The sequence below is a fragment of the Ursus americanus genome, chromosome 4, assembly GCF_024610735.1.
Source record: "Ursus americanus isolate L20-20 chromosome 4, mUrsAme1.1.p, whole genome shotgun sequence".
NCBI classification, from domain to species: Eukaryota; Metazoa; Chordata; class Mammalia; order Carnivora; family Ursidae; genus Ursus; species Ursus americanus.
This window is the reverse complement of record NC_142130.1, coordinates 70,372,796-70,391,078: the sequence shown is the minus strand read 5'-3', so window position 1 is coordinate 70,391,078 and position 18,283 is coordinate 70,372,796. Positions and strand designations below refer to the sequence as shown.

The 18,283-nt window shown below is 34.5% G+C and overlaps 1 protein-coding gene across 9 annotated transcripts in view; it reads left to right on the top strand.

The window, feature by feature from the left end:
- ROBO2 (roundabout guidance receptor 2) overlaps window positions 1-18,283 on the top strand; it is a 581,558-nt gene that overhangs the window by 480,104 nt on the left and 83,171 nt on the right. For all 9 annotated transcript variants that reach the window (XM_087861722.1, XM_087861721.1, XM_087861720.1 and 6 more), the window contains exons 10-14: window positions 3,658-3,863; window positions 8,184-8,265; window positions 8,683-8,845; window positions 10,426-10,592; window positions 14,624-14,745. In XM_087861722.1, the coding sequence (XP_087717848.1) occupies window positions 3,658-3,863; window positions 8,184-8,265; window positions 8,683-8,845; window positions 10,426-10,592; window positions 14,624-14,745 (740 nt within the window). The remainder of the gene's footprint in view (window positions 1-3,657; window positions 3,864-8,183; window positions 8,266-8,682; window positions 8,846-10,425; window positions 10,593-14,623; window positions 14,746-18,283) is intronic.

Below are 18,283 nucleotides of genomic sequence, written 5' to 3'. Positions count from 1 at the left end.
AAATGGCAATTTAAAATTAATAGAAAGGAAATATTTTTTAATGTCTGTCCATGGTATTGCCTGATTCAGCATCATGTCAAGAATAGGAATAAATGGAACAGATAAACATTGGCTGTGGGAACATTGAGTCGTTAATGGCTGCACCTGCTGATGTTGCAGAAATTTACTGCCATGGAACTGAAAGAAGTCAGGTTCAAGGGTAACAGTGCTAGGAAATTCTCCCTTTAGATGGGCAAGATCTTCGGTCCTTCATACCTATGCATTTTTTAAAAGAAGTAGAAGATAATTATTCATCTTTTTTTAGAAGTCCTTATGCTTTCCAGCATTAACAAAAATGTCCAGGTCCATATACTGGGAAAAGAAGATATTCTTAGGCCATATCCTAAGTTGTGTTCTATATATAAGAATAAAACATTCTAAGTATAATGATGAAAACCTCCACTATAATCTAGCTGCTTATATTATTTTCCAAAGAACAGACTCTAAAATGTTTCTAAATAAAGAAATTGTTATGGGAAAAGGCAAACCATATTTATTGATGAATTAGAAGAGCCAGATGATATGACAGATATTCAGAGTCATTTCTGATGAATGAAAAGGAAAACTTCTGTTTTGAGAACTTGTGTTGGTTGATGACATAATCTCACAAAACAGTAGGTATTCTAGCTTTGTTTCTGAAAACAAGTTTAAACCTGATGAGTGAGATGACTGTGAACAGTTTGCTAAAACTGGCTTGAATATTAATTCCTACATTGATTTTTACTTAAGTAAGCAATCACAAAGTCAAGATCCTTCTGCAAAAACATTGAATGAAGGTTATGGAGTTATTGATTTTGACAGTAAAGAACTCTAACTTTAAGACCTAACCACACACACACACTCACACACACACACACACACACACACACACACACACACACACACACATTATTATTGTTACAAAAAACTCTAAACACTACTTGCTACATCAGCTGATGACTTTAGCTTCTATTCATAGTTTTGAATTTTTCAGATTGGTTAACAATTTAATGGTACGTGAGCTATCATTTTCATTTGGAACATTTTTTGGAGGGTGTGACCCAGGGTAATTTAGAGCCAATTGAAATTCCAATGTAGAATAAAAAATGTATGTCACATTCAGAGAAACAAGCAAAACATCTATACCAGTGTTTCTGTTGCTACATTTTTGTACTTAGACTCCTTTCTTGGAGGTATTTTTAACTCAAGTGTTCATATAAGATGAGATTGCTAATGGTGATGAAATGTTCTGTTGAGTGATAATTTTACTGATTATAGGTGGAATGAAGATGTTTCAATATGCTTGAATTTCAAAATATCTTTTAGAAGACCTTCTCATTAATTCATTGGCACTATTCATTTCTTCTTTTCTTCTGCTCTTTTTCTCTCAGAAAATTAGAAAATTATAATGAGAATTCTGAGTACAGCCAATAGAATCTAAAAGGACTGGAGAGAAAAAATGTATTTATTTATTGTGTTGATAATAAATGTCACACTATGATCTTATATGAATGGTTTATTGAGGATTTATAATGCATAGGTAGAGAAAACCGTGGAGTTGTTCACAGATCACTGGAAACCCTAAATGTTCATTTAACCTTTGACCTCAGTGTCATGGAAACCTGTGGTCATCTTTCACCCATAATATCTTTGAAACCGAAAATTGCTTCTGGCCAGGAGATTTTCAATTACTTTATTGATCAAATTCATTAAAAAGACATGGAACTACTCATTTGAGCAATAAAAAGAAAGAAACTAATTAGATGTCCTTGGCTATATCTAATGATTTCAGAGATATAAAAATAAAAACAGGTTATAAGAAGTTACCTGAATTCTGTAGAGATATTGAATTTGAAAGAAGTAAGAATATTTAAAATTAAATAAATAGGTTCTACTCTAGTAATGCAGACCCATTTTTCTCATTGAATTTACAATTATTCATAATGTTTTGTGAATTGGCCTTTCATTTTTGACCCATAATGAAAATAAATTCCATGAATATTCAGTTTGAGTATCTATTTGTGCAGTATGTGTCAGAATTAATATAACATTGTATTTTCACATTATCTGAAGATTATTTTATTTACTTCTAAAATAAGAATTTGATCAAGAAAATAATGAAAGAAGTGGTTCTAATTTTTGTAGATAATACACAAAATTTTATTTTTTTTAGTTTTTTATAAGGTTTTTATGTATGTATATAGACATACATACACATTTTAATACGTATTTTGATATAGTAGGTCTAGGTTGATTGGAAGCCCACTGTATCTTGATATGCACATGCAATGCTATATATTTCATAACTTCTATTTTAAATTAAAATTGATTGGCTTTCTCATGGTAGGCCATAGAAAGGCTGCTTAATTTAATGTTTTTCCCCCCAAAACCTCAAATTCTAATCATAAAGATGATGCATATAGATTGGGAAGTAGACAATCTGGTGGACAAAGGAGTTTAGAGAACAAGCAAAATGACATTGTGATAATGTACATTGTAACACAACGTGACTTTCTTTATAGACACTTTGTCCTCACAGTTGCTTAACAATCCCTAAATCCACAATTGTTTTTACTTTCTATGAAAGTTTTATTTTTATATATGATATACATATTTTTGGTAATTATATAATAGACACAATATAAATATAAATATGCATAAATATTTTGGGTAATTAACCAAAATCCATGCTGAAGTTTACAGAACTTTCTCTTAACAAAGCCTTCCTTGGACCTGAACATGTCAGTTTTGTTAGGAAGTGTTCTTCTAATGAATTCTGAATGAAAGTTTGCATCCAATTGACTCCATATTTCCATCACCCACTTAAATAATACTACACATTCTGATATATTTCCTAAATCATTATGAAATGCTTTAAAAGGCACTGAAGATACTGCTATGAAACAATATTCAATACATAAAATCACTGAGCTAGAAGTTTATGAAATTGTGGAACTTTTACCCAGATGAACACAGGAATTGATATATATATACACACACACACTGATTTTTACAAAAAAAACCTAATTTGTTATACCATAAATAAATAAAATATAACTAATTACTGCTTAATTCTAAGGACTAGCTAAATCCTATCATCCAGATTATAATACTGTAATCTAAGGCCCAGCGTCATAATCTTGGAAATAAAGTGTTTATATCTAGTAATTTAACATCAACCTATATATCATAGTCTATATATATGTAGCAAGGTGCTTTGAAGGGCAAAATTATGTATTATACTTTTATTTTTAATGAGAGCCAAAATGAAAATTGTTTCTACCCATATAACACTGTATGGCTTTCTTAAATATGCATATAAGAGATAAAATGTACATTTTGTGAATAACTACCATGAACTCTCCATATTTTTATTTTAATTTTAGTATGATTAAGACTTTCAACAATATTATAATGTCAGAATTTATTTTATTGTCATCTACTGTTGGTAATTCAGAGTAAGTTATAAACTATGGTATGTCCTCAGTAAATATGCCGTAGGTATATTATGTATAGATGATAGATACATAATGGACATAGAATATGCAGGATAAATTATAAGTAATATGTATGTAATATACATCTAATAGTATAACTTCTAAGAAGTTAAAATGTACTGAAAATATCCTTATCCTTTAGTTTTGACAGATAGACCTCCACCCATAATTCTACAAGGCCCAGCCAACCAAACACTAGCAGTAGATGGTACAGCATTACTGAAATGCAAAGCTACTGGTGATCCTCTTCCTGTAATTAGCTGGTTAAAGGAGGGATTTACTTTTCTGGGTAGAGATCCAAGAGCAACTATACAAGAACAAGGAACATTGCAGATTAAGAATTTACGGGTAAGTAATGCTTGACTTGTATTTGGATCTTCATTTCAACATAAGTATTGCCCTAGGGAAAAATTGCTTTGTGAACTTAAAATCTTCCATACTAGCAGAGTTGCTGTACCTTTTATTATAGGCCATGTTATTTCTTATTTTACAAATGATGAGTTGATATTAGAAGGAAAGTCCTTATGTTAATGATAAGATCATAACAGACCTAGAAACTTTTTATTCTCTCATTCCAACTCATATGTATCCAACTGATAAAATAAAAATCTTAAACACATGAAGTTAGTGATAGTAATGGGATATTTAAAATAATTTGAAAGTGTCAAATGCTTTTGATTTACTGTTGTGAACAAAGGAAGTTTGTAAGGAAATATGAATAATTTGGCTTGGCCAAGCTATGATGTGAAAAAACTACAGAGATAAGATTGAGTACATAAAAGGTAGATTTGATTAGTTGGTGGAAGATCTTACATTTTAGGTTTAGTTGCTGTGGAGTTTAGATTTAAAGCTGTAGGCAAGAACAAGTCATTGCTGTTCTTTTAACAGAAGACAGCAACCATTCCTGCCAATTTAACAAATTAAACTTACTTCAGAAGCAACTCAAATGCCTATTTCTGAATATTGTATTAGCCATCTATTGCTATTTAACAATATTAGCAAACACTTAGAGGCTTAAAGCAACACACATTTATTAATTTATAGTTTCTGTGAGCTTGGGAGCCTAGGCATGACTTAACTGGGTCTTCCTCTTCTGGGTCTCACAAAGGGGCAATCAGGTATCAGGGTTGTGGTCTCATCTGAAGATTGAATGGAGATAGATTTGCTTCTGAACGACATGATTGCTGGCAGCAATCAGTTCCTTATGGCTATCATATTGATTACCCTCAGCGTCTTGTTTGCTGTTGACTGAAGGTTGCCTATAGTTCCTTGCCATATTGATATTCCCATTATGACTACTTGCTTCCTCAAAGTCAATGAGAAAGGGAGTCTCCTGGCAAGGCAGGCATTATAATCTCATGTAACATAATCACAAGTGTGACATTCTTTCACCCTTGCCATATTCTGTTGGCCAGAAGCAAGTCAACAGGTCCCACACACGTTCAAGGTGAGGGATTGACTATACAAGGTGTGAATACCAGACGGGAACCACCTGCCCTCTACAAGTATATTTACTTTATTCAACAAAATGTACAGAGCCTCCCCTCCATGTGGCAATCACTATGCTAAAACTGAAGAGTTTGCTAGAATAGTCAGAAGATTGGTAATGAGAGCCAGAATTAAAATGTTTGATACAGTGCATGAAGAAAAATTAACAAAAATGATTTGGTGGAAGAATAATTAGTAGAGTCTGTTATCTAGGTAGAAATTGGGAGCCAAGATAAGATAAAACAAAACAAAAAAACCCCGGAAAAACAATGTTTAATTTTCCTATCCAGAAGCCAGGGAGGAAGCTAAAATATTTTTCATTACATGTATTTTCAACTGATTACAACATGGATTATTTCTTCTCTTAAAATACAAATATATTTGGGGCGCCTGGGTGGCACAGCGGTTAGGCGTCTGCCTTCGGCTCAGGGCGTGATCCCGGCGTTATGGGATTGAGCCCCACATCAGGCTCCTCCGCTATGAGCCTGCTTCTTCCTCTCCCACTCTCCCTGCTTGTGTTCCCTCTCTCGCTGGCTGTCTCTATCTCTGTCAAATAAATAAATAAAATCTTAAAAAAAAATACAAATATATTTACAATCACATGTTTATTTGGTATTTGTCAGTGTATCACCCAGACATTTAAAAAAAGGAAGGACTCTTTTTGTAATATGTACATGCACACTCAAAGCACGCAAACCTTTTTCAATTTGTGTATTTAATAAAATTAATATATATATATTTTATTTTAATTCTGAAACAGAGGCATTAATTATTGCTTTAAGTAGAAAAAAATGCTGTCAAATTCAGTTAAAAGACAAAGAAATTGATACAGATTTTAGCCTGTCTCTTTATTGATTCTAAATTAATTGTTAACCTTCTTTGAACAAATGGGAGTTATTAAAAAATTAATGCCAACTCTCCTTGAGTAAACACTTTCACCTCTCTCTTTGGGGTAAAGGCAGACTTGGGCCATGGAGGTTAATGCATTTTCACTGTTCCGCTGAATTAAAGGGTGTGCTTGAATAGTCAAGATCCCCAGTAGTGTTTGAAAGAAGCAATTAAAGGTGGGTGCTTGATGATGTCAAACAAACTTCGAGCCCCGTGTCAGGCTTCTCAGTTGTCTCTCTCAGATGCAAGCTCCCGGGGGCTCGTCAGCAGCCAACCACACAAGGAGAAAAGCAGGTGATGGAGTGTGCCGGCACATTAATCTCTTTTTAAAGCACTTGGTTAAGGATAAAAGGAGAAGGACAGAAGAGAGATGCAGCACTCATGACCCGAAAAGAAATTATTTAAAGTTAAAGGAATAAGAATGATGGTGATGATGATGGTGATTGAAGAGTGAGTTTTAGCAACGATACTTCAGCTTTTGATATGGCTTTTGATAAACTCCAGTATGAAAATGTTGTTCTTTTCCTGTAAGATGACTGTCTTTAAAGGGAGATAAAAATGCTTTTACACTACCTCACTCATATAGTCAAGAGAGGGTTTCTATAGGTCATATTCCTTTGTGTCTCACTATTTCTTTCCTTCTTCCTTTTTTATTCTTTACCTTTTTTTTTTTTTTGGTACATAATGCAAGGACGGGTGTGGGGGGAATAATGTGATGAACACTGTGTTCTCATAGTCCAGCTAATTGGAAACCGAATCTGTATCTTTTGAAAAGTAGAATATTCCAATACTCATTAAAACCTACCTACCACAGCTAATGTCAGACTGTGTCTCTACTCAATGACAAGGAGATGCAGTTAAGAAGCATTACCTACATACACTTCTTTCAGCATTTGCACATAATAACAAGTGCTACATTTTAGTTCAATGGCTATAATAAAATGCAAATTCTTTACTCTTTCACAGACCATATTCAAATGAACGTCGTATTAAAGTCCAACCTGGGCTCATTATATTTAGTTTGTGAGTGATGCTTCTTAAATGGAGAGATTTCTAATGACGATAATGCGTGCACAGCCACATTTGAAAGAATGGCTCTTTTTACAATGGCTATCCCCCATCATCCCGCTGTATAATAGAAGACAATCATACGAAGATAATATGGCAGAGAACCATGTGCCAGAGCAGTTTGAAACTCGAGTTAAAATACGTAATGACATTTATAATCAATTAAAATGGTGCCACAGCAGTAACATTCACACACTAATGACTTACCTGAGACTCAGGTGTGGAAGCTTGAGTCATCAGTACAGTTACACTGTGGACCCAGCAGACACGCTCCCCCAGGAACCCTCATATTTCATCAACAGTTAGACTCATGTTCATCACAGAATTTTAATTTTGCATCATGTGACTTGCCTTATTCAGTTTGGTCATTGGTTTCTCTTCCCAGCCTCACCTCCAAACTAATGTACATAAATAGGTTTATACTCTAGGCGCACAGGACTCAACCACAAGGAAGATTTCGGACATACATTTTTTTATTGATTTGCACCTTTTGCCAAAGTATAATCACAGAATGTATACCTTTTACGTTTGTATGAGGTTATTTGCATGGCCCCTTTCAGCTTGCAGTGATTCCATAGATGTGGTTTGTGTGTTTGTTTATGATATAATTTTATTTTATTTCATTCTGTCACGCTACTCAAGTTTAAATATAAGTGAATACTAATCTATTTAAAGGGAGAGATTTAGGGGTTTTTCTCCTTCACTTTTCTCCATGTCTTAAAAAAAAAAAAAAAAGTCAGGCCCCTGTTCTCTCAGTGGTTATTTACTCCTGAGTACATTTTATCCATTGAAATATAATGTATTGAAGGTGGAAGGGACAGTTTTGCATTACTGATCTCTGAATATTTATAGGATTCTTAAAAATTCTGTCCTGAGTTGTCCATATGTAATTCTGACACAGCGAAAGCCCATCATAAATTGGATTTATACGACGATGAAGGTATTACCATGGAGGCAAGAGGAACAGATAAATAGAGTTTACCAGACAAATAACATTATTTGTAGAAATATAATAAAAAATCATTGAATTCCTGTTATGAGTAAAATAATATCATATGAGTTGATTTTAATATTTTGTGTGGACATGATAGACTCTAATGAACAATTTGAACAGCCAAATGATACATCAGATTTTAAGAAATTAAATATTACCTTCTTGAGATTGAGTAATTACTCTACAAATTAATTAAAATAATTGAATTCTCTCCCTTCCTTGCACACTAGATTTCTGATACTGGTACTTATACTTGTGTGGCTACAAGTTCAAGTGGGGAGACTTCATGGAGTGCTGTGCTTGATGTGACAGGTGAGTCCTTGGGAATTATCTCAACAGAAGAAATCTTGAGCCCATTTCAGTGGTTAGCTCATCATCAAATAACAATTGAAGGAGAGATCAAGATTTTAAATTCATGGAATGCAAAAACTAAGTCATATGCCACTTTTTAATTTCTCCACATAACATTGCATATATGCAATTTGATACATTTGTCCTTGATAAATTTATTTCTTCTACCTGAAGAGCAAGCAATTCTAGTGATCTTGCGTGAGAGTAAACATTTAGTAACATGTAGGAAAAGCAAATATTCATTTACATACTTTTGATTCGTGAAGATGAATTGCTCATTGTCTAGGTCAACTTCTTTAATAGACTGTTTTCCTTCTTTTAAGTGTTATGGCATCTTATGCAATCAGGACTGAAGCATTTTCTGTTTGTCCTCCGTAGAATCTGGAGCAACAATCAGTAAAAATTATGACTTAAGTGACCTGCCAGGGCCACCATCCAAACCACAGGTCACTGATGTTACTAAGAACACTGTCACCTTGTCCTGGCAACCAGGTACCCCTGGAGCCCTTCCAGCAAGTGCATATATCATTGAGGCTTTCAGGTATGGGACAGTTCCTTTTTTTTCTCCATTGGGTTGTTCCTTTAGCTCCTATATCCTAAAATCTCACGTGAGCTATCCTGCTGTTTTATCTTAAGAACATGTTTAACAGTGCACTTTAAGTATTTATCTGATTTTATTCAAGACTAGACTCTAGGTTTTTTATTTTTCACTTATAACTTGATTATAGGATTAAATATGTATTACCCATGCCTAAGTCTATGGGGATCTAGCTCATGACCTAATCACTTAGCTCCTTTCTTTACCCTGACCATCATAAGGATGTAAGATGAGAATTTTGTCATTAGAACTAGGCAGAAAATAATTTAATTAGGCAAGGCGCTTTTTAAGTTCTGCATTGTTTTTTGAGGCATGGAACCCTGGAACTTAAAATAATTCCACTGTTTTTGTGCTATATATTTTAATACAGCTAGTGGGTGTGCCTAAGAAAAAAAATGAAAAGCTACAGTTAAGGAATTGATTCCATGCACTTTTGGTTGCTGAAAGGAAAAACCATATCCAATTGTTAATTGAAAAAAATCATCATCGATATAAGGATATAGACTATAAGTTAGCAAATGTCATAATAAAGTCATTGTGAGAATTTGATAAAATGCTTACACAAATGGGAAAATGAAGTTCATATGGTTTCAATGTGCTTTTATTTGCCATTATAAAGATAGCAATAGCCACTGTCATTTTTAAGCGTTAGGACAAACTATTACTTTCATTTTAGGCTTCCCTAATCTATTTAAGGTAACAATCAACAAATACATCATTTCCAACTTTCAAAAGACAGCATTTCTGTAATTTTCATGCTTCGATGTATAAGAACTTTTGAAAAGCAAACGGCCAGCCCTGAAAAATCACATTTTCTCCTCCTTATGAACAAAAGCAACATTTGACCTTAGACAAAGTTTTCTAAATGGGCATCCCATCTCTAGTTGCTGTTAAGGGGTTTCCACATCTAGATTCAGAGGTACTTCACCATTTGGAGATGAGAAATCACATATTATGTAATGTACAGTTTTATTAAAAATGTGACCAAAGGAAAATATTCCTTACATGCTTCCTTTCTTCTTTTACAGATATGTAGTTTTAGAAGGCTCTATTATAATATTGCATGTGGAATTGATGCAAAAGAAAACACACCTTGTAACAGGAAAATGTATTGGCATAATTTACTCTGTAGTCCATTTATTCTTTCTACAGGTTAATTCTTTTCAAGGTATATATATACATTTACGAGGACCATATTTATTGTATAAACTTGATGTTGTGATCTTGGCCTCTGTTCCTTTTACAGGTATTCATTTAGTGGGCTGCTGTGCATTAGCAACGGGCTGTCACATCTCCTGGGCTGAGTTTAATTTTGTTGTGCATGGCACTTCCGTTAGGTGGGCTCGGCTTTGTTGTTGAATAAACCGAAATCATCCAAATGTTTCATTTATTGGGCTTAACACTTCAAGTGTTGTGCGTGTGTGTGTTTAATTTTCAGCCATTAACTTTTGTCATTGATACCCAACTCCATTGCCGACACCTTTATGACTGTTCTTTAAGTGAAAGTTCCGTTCCTGTTTCAGCCAATCGGTGAGCAATAGCTGGCAGACGGTGGCAAACCACGTAAAGACCACACTCTACACAGTGAGAGGATTGCGGCCCAATACGATCTATTTATTCATGGTCAGAGCGATCAACCCCCAGGGTCTCAGTGACCCAAGCCCCATGTCAGATCCTGTGCGCACACAAGGTAATTTCAATAGCTGTGAACTTGACTGGTTCTGGAAGGAGGCATTCAGCAGATCTTTAAGAACAAAGGGGTTGCAGGAGCAAAGATAAATGTGTCTGCATCACTTGTTACAATGATTCATTAGACCTGATCCAGGGAAAGAAAAGGGAACTTGTTGTTCACCTTAGTGAATGTGTCCTCTGGGAGCTTCCAGGGTCTGTTTAGTAAAAAAATAAATAAATGAACAAAATAACTGGTTATATTTACAGAGTAAATCAACTAAGTTAGGTCTTTACTATATTTCAAAAGGAGGAAACTTGTCTCCTTCTTTGAAATTAATTATACAAATGCAAGAAGTGACCTTTAATGGATACAACACCCAGATAGGGATAATCAAAATTACTCCTGTTGTCCAAGAATTCTATTTTTATAGGGCAGTGGGTCTCCAGGTGGAGCTCCCACGGGACAGCGTCTGCATCACCAAGGACCATGTTAGAAATCAGACTCTCAGGCCCCAGCTCAGAAGCTCTGGGGGTGTGGCCCAGCAGTCTGAGTTAAGGTGCTCTCCAGGAGAGGCTTCTGCTCAAGTCTGACTAGCATACCTATGGTGTGTGTGTGTTTTGTTGTTGTTGTTGTTGTTGTTGTTGTTGTATGTGTGTGTTTTAATCAAACCAGATGTTTAAAGGAGCAATTTGTTTCAGAAAGGAGTAAATCAAGCTTTCTTCCTGAGGTATACAATTCTTTTGACTAATTAAAAAAAAATTAAGAAACAAAACAAACGAGTAAAAAAGGGAAGAGAGAGATCAAGAAACAGACTCTTCACTTAGAGAACAAACTGATGGTCACCAGAAGGGAGGAAGTGGGGGATGGGTGAAATCCGTGTTGGGGATTAAGGAGCGCACTTGCTTTGATAAGCACCGGCTGACGTATGGAACTGTGGAATCACTATATTGTACACTTGAAACTAGCATTACACTGCATGTTACCTAACTTGGATTTAAATAAAAGTTTAAACACCCAGAATATTATCATTTCAAAATTGAAGATTTTTCTTCTCATCTTTAGTAGCCTGCATCTTCAAATTAAGAAGTCACTGGAGTCGAGGGGTTAATACAAGATACTGCATTATAATTTCCCTTCCTACTAGTAGATGGAGGGAATTAATAAAATAGACATTGTGGCTTTATTATTTGTTACAACCGACTTCCCACAGAGTTCTTGAGAAAGGGTTAATTATTTCTTATTTGTAAAAGGCTTTGAACAAGATATAATTCAAAGTAGTATTTTTATGCAATGAAAAGCACCATACAGCCATAAAAATATTATTATAATTACAATGTAGTTCAGTGATAGTAACTAGTATGCTATTATAACAGAGAAGGGTGCCTTAAAGGAATCCAGTGAAATAGTCACCACGTGATTTTGGAACGTTGCTGACATGATGACAGTCAGGGGAGGAGGGAATGCCACTTTGCTATTGTTCTCCAAGCAGTAATGTGATTAATTTTCCACGGTGATAAAGGGCCTGTAGGTAAAGAACCTGTCTCCAGAGAAAGAAAAAGTACAACAAGGAATTTGAAGATCTGAAACTGGTTATATTTTACCTTGCTTGAATCTGGTCGCTTTTAGTGTGTCTGAATTTAATGAGTAAATTAAATTATGGGACTTGAAGATGTATATGGCTTTAACTCAAGAAATCAGAGGACCAAGATCATTTTTACCAGTGTAGACAGAAGCAGTCAGTGTTTGTGCATAGCTGTAATGGAAGACGGAAGATAAAGAGTGGGGAAGACTTTGGGTGTGATTATATCCGGCAGACCTCCTTGATCATTCAGTAACTCTGCCAGTCACTAAATCTTGACTCATAAAATAACTTCTCGGTGAAAAGGTCAAAAAAGATTAATGAAAAGTTGTTTGTGATCTGGCTTGTTCCAGCTGAGAGACTATATAGAGCAAAAGACTTATGTTCTCTTAACGGATATTTAATAGGAAAACTCATGTTTTGTGTCTGAATGTCAGGATCATTTTTTGACACCATACTTTCAGCAGCTTCGCATTCTGCAAAGCACTTCTTTTCAAAGAACACTTTGCTGTGTGAGGTCTTATTTGGAAAGATATTAAGTATCATAGAATTTAGAAATCTTTTATTTTAGGAAGACACCAATACTTGTAGCATCAACATCACAGTAGACCATAGGTGTGTCAAAAAAGGTTGATATTATTCACATAATATTAATAATATTTTTTTCTAGATCAAGTAAAATAGCTCTGCTATTTATGTTAAGGATGAAGAATGATAGAACTGGGGGGGGGAAAATCACCAAAGCATAGTTCCCAATTATTTATGTCCCAGTTTTTTCACTCATCTTTTTTATTGTTTACATTATACATTCTCCAAGTAACAACAGCAAATATATATCCTGAGTCATGAGATAAGTTTGTGCATTACTCAAATTGGTATATCTCAAATAGAAGAGATTTAAGGTATTTTAATCCTGCTATCTTACTTAAAATCAAACTTGTAAATTGTTGATATAAATTCCAAATACTAAGTAAAAGCAACACTTTCATTATATACTGTAATGTAATGCCAAATTTATATTTTATGCATTCTCCCATGTCATGCTAAGGTCCTTGAGAATTTTATATTTTTTTCAATTTTTTTTTTGGTATAGTTGACACACGCTATTACATTCGTTTCAGGCATATAACACGGTGATTCAATTTCTCTATACATTACGCTATGCTCACCACAAGTGTAGCTACCGTCTGTCACCATACTATGCTATTATGATATCATTGACTATATTCCCTATGCTGTGGCTTTTATTCCAGTGACTTATTCATTCCATAACAGGATGCCTGTACCTCTCACTCCCCTTCACCCATTTTGCCCATTCCTCAACCCAACTTCTCTATTTATGTCCCAATTTGTTAGTGCATCCAATTTAAGTTATGGCTGAGATATGCACTTACAAATATTTTTGCCAGTGTTGCACTGTGGCCTGAGAAAATAGGAGAAAACAGGATTAAGAAAATCAATTATTTTAAATTAGACTTCCTTTCTTAAAAGATAGTTGGAGGGAAAAAATCAACTTAATATTACAGTGTACCAGTTAAAGTAGTTTATTTGAGTTTGTGTGAAATTCAATATTTGATATCAATTTGATGAACTCGGAAGTCTATAAATTTCTCTTTTTTTCCCCCCTTAATGGGCACACAGAACATAAACCATTATATGGAACAACAGACTAGTATTATGTGAATGGTGAATACTGGGCCAGCTGAGCAATGTATGGGGCTGAGAGTATATCATTCTAAATATTGCAGTTCTTTCTCTTTCTCACTTCCCCCCAGTCGCTTCCAAAAAACAGCCTAATTAATTTTTTTTTTTTTTTTTGGTCAGACACTGAAGTTCTGCTCAAAATTGCTTACTTTAGAGCATTTTATCAGTATCCTAAATTTTTCAGTCAATAGTATTTTTGTGAATTTGGGGGGCTTTTTCCCCTTCTTTCCCTCACTTTGTTTACCTTTAGTGACATAATTCACTTCCCAGTCTCCCTGATTATTTCTTCTCCATGCTTCCAGTCTGGAATAAGTCAAGGAGTAAGAACACACAATCTACCGATTGGGACAAGGGACTAAACAAATTCCTAAACAGCAGTTTTCAGATATAGCTCCATTAACTACTCGGGAAAGGCCTTCCAATGTGCCAGCATCTATAGGAAACTGATGTTTCTAGAGAAGTCTTGTGGCACATACTTTATTCTTTAATAAGCAAATAATAGATCTTCGACAACAATGAAATCGAAGGGAGTGAGAGATTACAAACACTTTTATTAATATTATTTTAGTAAAGATAAATATCATCTCTCAAATGATGTCCTAGCATGGATGGTATGTATATAAATATGCTTTAATGTTTTTTGTCACAAAGGATTTTAGTTTTTTGCCCTGCCGTTATCTCTAATGACCTAATAGTAATGGCTTGTATAATATACATTGGAATTTTACTAGGAATTTTTAAATATTGGGAATGGTTATCTCTGTAGACATCAGCCCACCAGCACAAGGAGTGGACCACAGACAAGTACAGAAAGAACTAGGAGATGTCCTTGTCCGTCTTCATACTCCAGTTGTGCTGACGCCCACCACTGTTCAAGTCACGTGGACGGTAAGTTTTCAAAGGCAGTATTAATGGCAGTTTCTTTTATTCCTTTAAGAAAACAAACCATAAAAGGAAAAAGTAAATCCACAAACAAATAGTAATAGAAACCCTCACCATTTAAAATCAAGGTGTAATCAATGGCTAAAAAGAAAAATATTCCATAGAATAAAAGAGTAGAATAAAAATTGATTGATTGCAATAGAACTATGACATGTTTCATTTTCTTATTTTTTTAACAGCTCTATTGAGAGATAGTTAACATATCAGAGTTAGAATGTACAACTCCGTTTTTGGTATATTTACAGAATTGCACAATCATCATCAGAATCTGATTTTAGAACATTTCATCACCTGAAAATGTAACCCTGTGTTTGTTAGCAGTGTTCCTCCTTCAGTCCCCCTACTTTAGCCCTTTGCACCCACTAATCCACTTTCTGTTGAAGTAGATTTGTCTATTCTTTTGTCTGTTCTTTTGCTATGAATGAAATCATGCAATAGGTGGTCTTTTGTGTTTGGCTTCTCTCACTCCGTATAATGTTTCTGAGGTCCAACCATGTAGTAGTATCTATCAGTACTTTGTTGCTTTCTATTACTGAATTGCATTCGATCATACAGATATATGATGTCCTCTGGTTTTTCATCAGCTGATGCACTTTTCAGTTGTTTTCATTTGTGGCTAACATGAATGAGGAGGCCATGAACATTTGAGAACAACTTGACATATGTGCTCATTTTTCCTGGTATCTACCTAGGATTTGCTGAGTAAAATTATAACTCTCAAACATTTGGATAAACTGCCAAAATGTTTTCCCAAATGGTTCTACCATTTTGTTTCCGCCAGCAATATTTGAAACTTCCAGTTTCTTCCACACCCTTGCCAGATTCTCTCACATCCTCCTCAACACTTGTTATCCTCTGTCTTTTTGACTCTAACCATTCTAGTGGGCGCAGAGTGGTATATCCTTGTGGTTTTGATTTGCATTTCTTTAATGACTAATGATATTTTCCACTGTTTCCTGTGCTTGAGCATTTGTATGTCTTCTTTAGAGAAATGTTTATTCAAATTCCTTGCTCATTTTAAGTTGGGTTTGTTTGTCCTTATTATAGACTTATGGGTTTTTTTTATATATTGTGGATACAAACTCCTTATCAGATATATGATTTGTAAATATTTTCATTCACTCTGTGGGTTAGTTTTTACTTTCTTAATGGTATCACTTGAAGCACAAACAAATTAAATTTGACAAGGTTTTCTTCTGCATTTAAATAAATCATCTGTACATTCCTTTAGCTGTATCTCATGTAATAGCACCAAAACATGAATATAATTTTAATAATTTGAGTTATATAGTAAAAAACTAATGGATTTTAAGAAATACATTTATATTTTAATATATGCTGAGACTATTCAATTCCACGCATTATTAAATGTCAACCTGCCCACTGTTATATCAAAATGCAAAATGTTTTGATCACTTGATAGCCACTGCAGTGGAAACAACAAATAGCATAGAAACAGCCACATTAGAGGATACTAACACTTGTGTCTATGTGTGTGTCTATGTTTTGAGAAGAGCCGGGTAATGTTCTTCCACATGTGTAGTATAGCTAGTGCCAACTTCTCATTTATATCTAAAATTTCTCTATTATAACCTCTAAAAATCCTTTGTTAAGCCCTCTTTTTATGTGATAGATCTTGTACATTGTATAAGTAATGGATATTTGAGTTAGGGATACCTAGGAAATCTTTTACTTTAACTATAATATTAATGGGAAAATATTTATAATTATGTCCCTATTGCTGTTATTGTTGTTTTGTTATAGTAGAAGAATGACTAAGTAAGAAATTGGATTCTCACCTTCTGCTTTTAGAGGCCGAGTTTCTTTTTTTTTTTTTTTTTAAGATTTTATTTATTTATTTGTCAAAGAGAGAGAGAGCACAAGCAGGGTGGCAGGCAGAGGGAGAAGAAGGCTCCCTGCTGAGCAAAGAGCCTGATGTGGGACTCAATCCCAGAACCCTAGGATCATGACCTGAGCCGAAGGCAGACGCTTAAGTGACTGAGCCACCCAGGTGTCCCTAACGTCCAAGTTTCTTTTGGGAAATTACCATTTATCAACTCCATCAACAAAGGAAGTTGAGAAAGGAAAACTGGTTACTTTTCACCAGTTCTTAATTAATTATATATTTTTTTCTTAAGATTTTATTTATTTATTTGACAGAAACAGCAAGAGAGGGAACACAAGCAAGGGGAGTATGAGAGGGAGAAGCAGGCTTCCCACCGAGCAGCTAGCCTGATGTGGGGCTCGATCCCAGGACCCTGGGATCATGACTGAGCCGAAGGCAGATGCTTAACGGCTGAGCCACCCAGGGGCACCTAATTAATTATATTTGAAGTGTAAAATGCAATGAAAGAGAATTATCCCAATGTCCTTTCAATAATAAATTCATTGAACAAATCCAGTTCAACAAGCATTTTCATGGACCAGTTTTGTTCTAATTGTAGAGAACTATATAAAGAGACACAAATCTATTTGAGAGACACATGGAAATTCTCAACGACAGTACACGGGGATAAGAATTGTAACAGATATATATGTACCCTATAGAGAGAGGTTTTAGTCAAAGAAGTGATTAACTTTATCCTCGGGTACCAGAAAAGGCATCACCACTCATTTTTATCTATATGTGGAAATGTAAAGGCATTATCATATTAGAATAGGAAAACCTAAAATAATGTTTAAGGCTGTTTAGTTCTATAATTTTATAAAAGGAAGCCAATGTATTCAGGTTGAATGATGTTTCTAATATCCCACACCTACTTTAGAGGTAAAGATAGGATTAGAACTTATTTCCTTTAAATCTGTGTTTTGTGCTTTTTACTTAAACTTAGACAAATATTTATTTGAAAGGAGTATATTTTAAGGGTGATTTGGCATAGGGTCCTGGATGGGGCATTTTGTTACTTCTTAAACCAGACCATGTGGTCAAAATTTTGACCTAGGAGTACAAAATTGGATAATACTTCAACATAAATAAGACTAAGTTTATAATATTTTAAGAGTAATTATTTAAAATTACATTGTTTCTGATTCCATTTTTAATGTTGTTTTGCTTAGCTTTATTCTGTTTTCTCTATATAATGATTTCTATTCTTCTGTTCCCATGGAGGGCACATAATAACCTCATCATTTTTCCCTTGGCACAGCAGGGGTATTATCTGCCTTGCCTCTTCTATCTCTCTGTAACTTTGACCAAATATAAAACTAGCAAATCCATGGAAATAATTGTATTTTTCATAGCAGATTTTTCCTCACTCTCAATTGAAAAGTCTTCTCTGCTCTGTTGGGAGTTTTGAAGGGGCCTTTTAAGCTGCTTCTAAATGTGGAAATTATTTGGGTAAGAATCAAAGTCATTATGTTTATGAAGTTAATCACTTATAAAGTCACTGAGTTTAAAAGAATAAATCAAATTAGATCAAAATTGCAGGTTTGTAGTCTGGGAGTTCTTCCAGGAGAGGAACCTTGTCATATTCATCTCTGTATC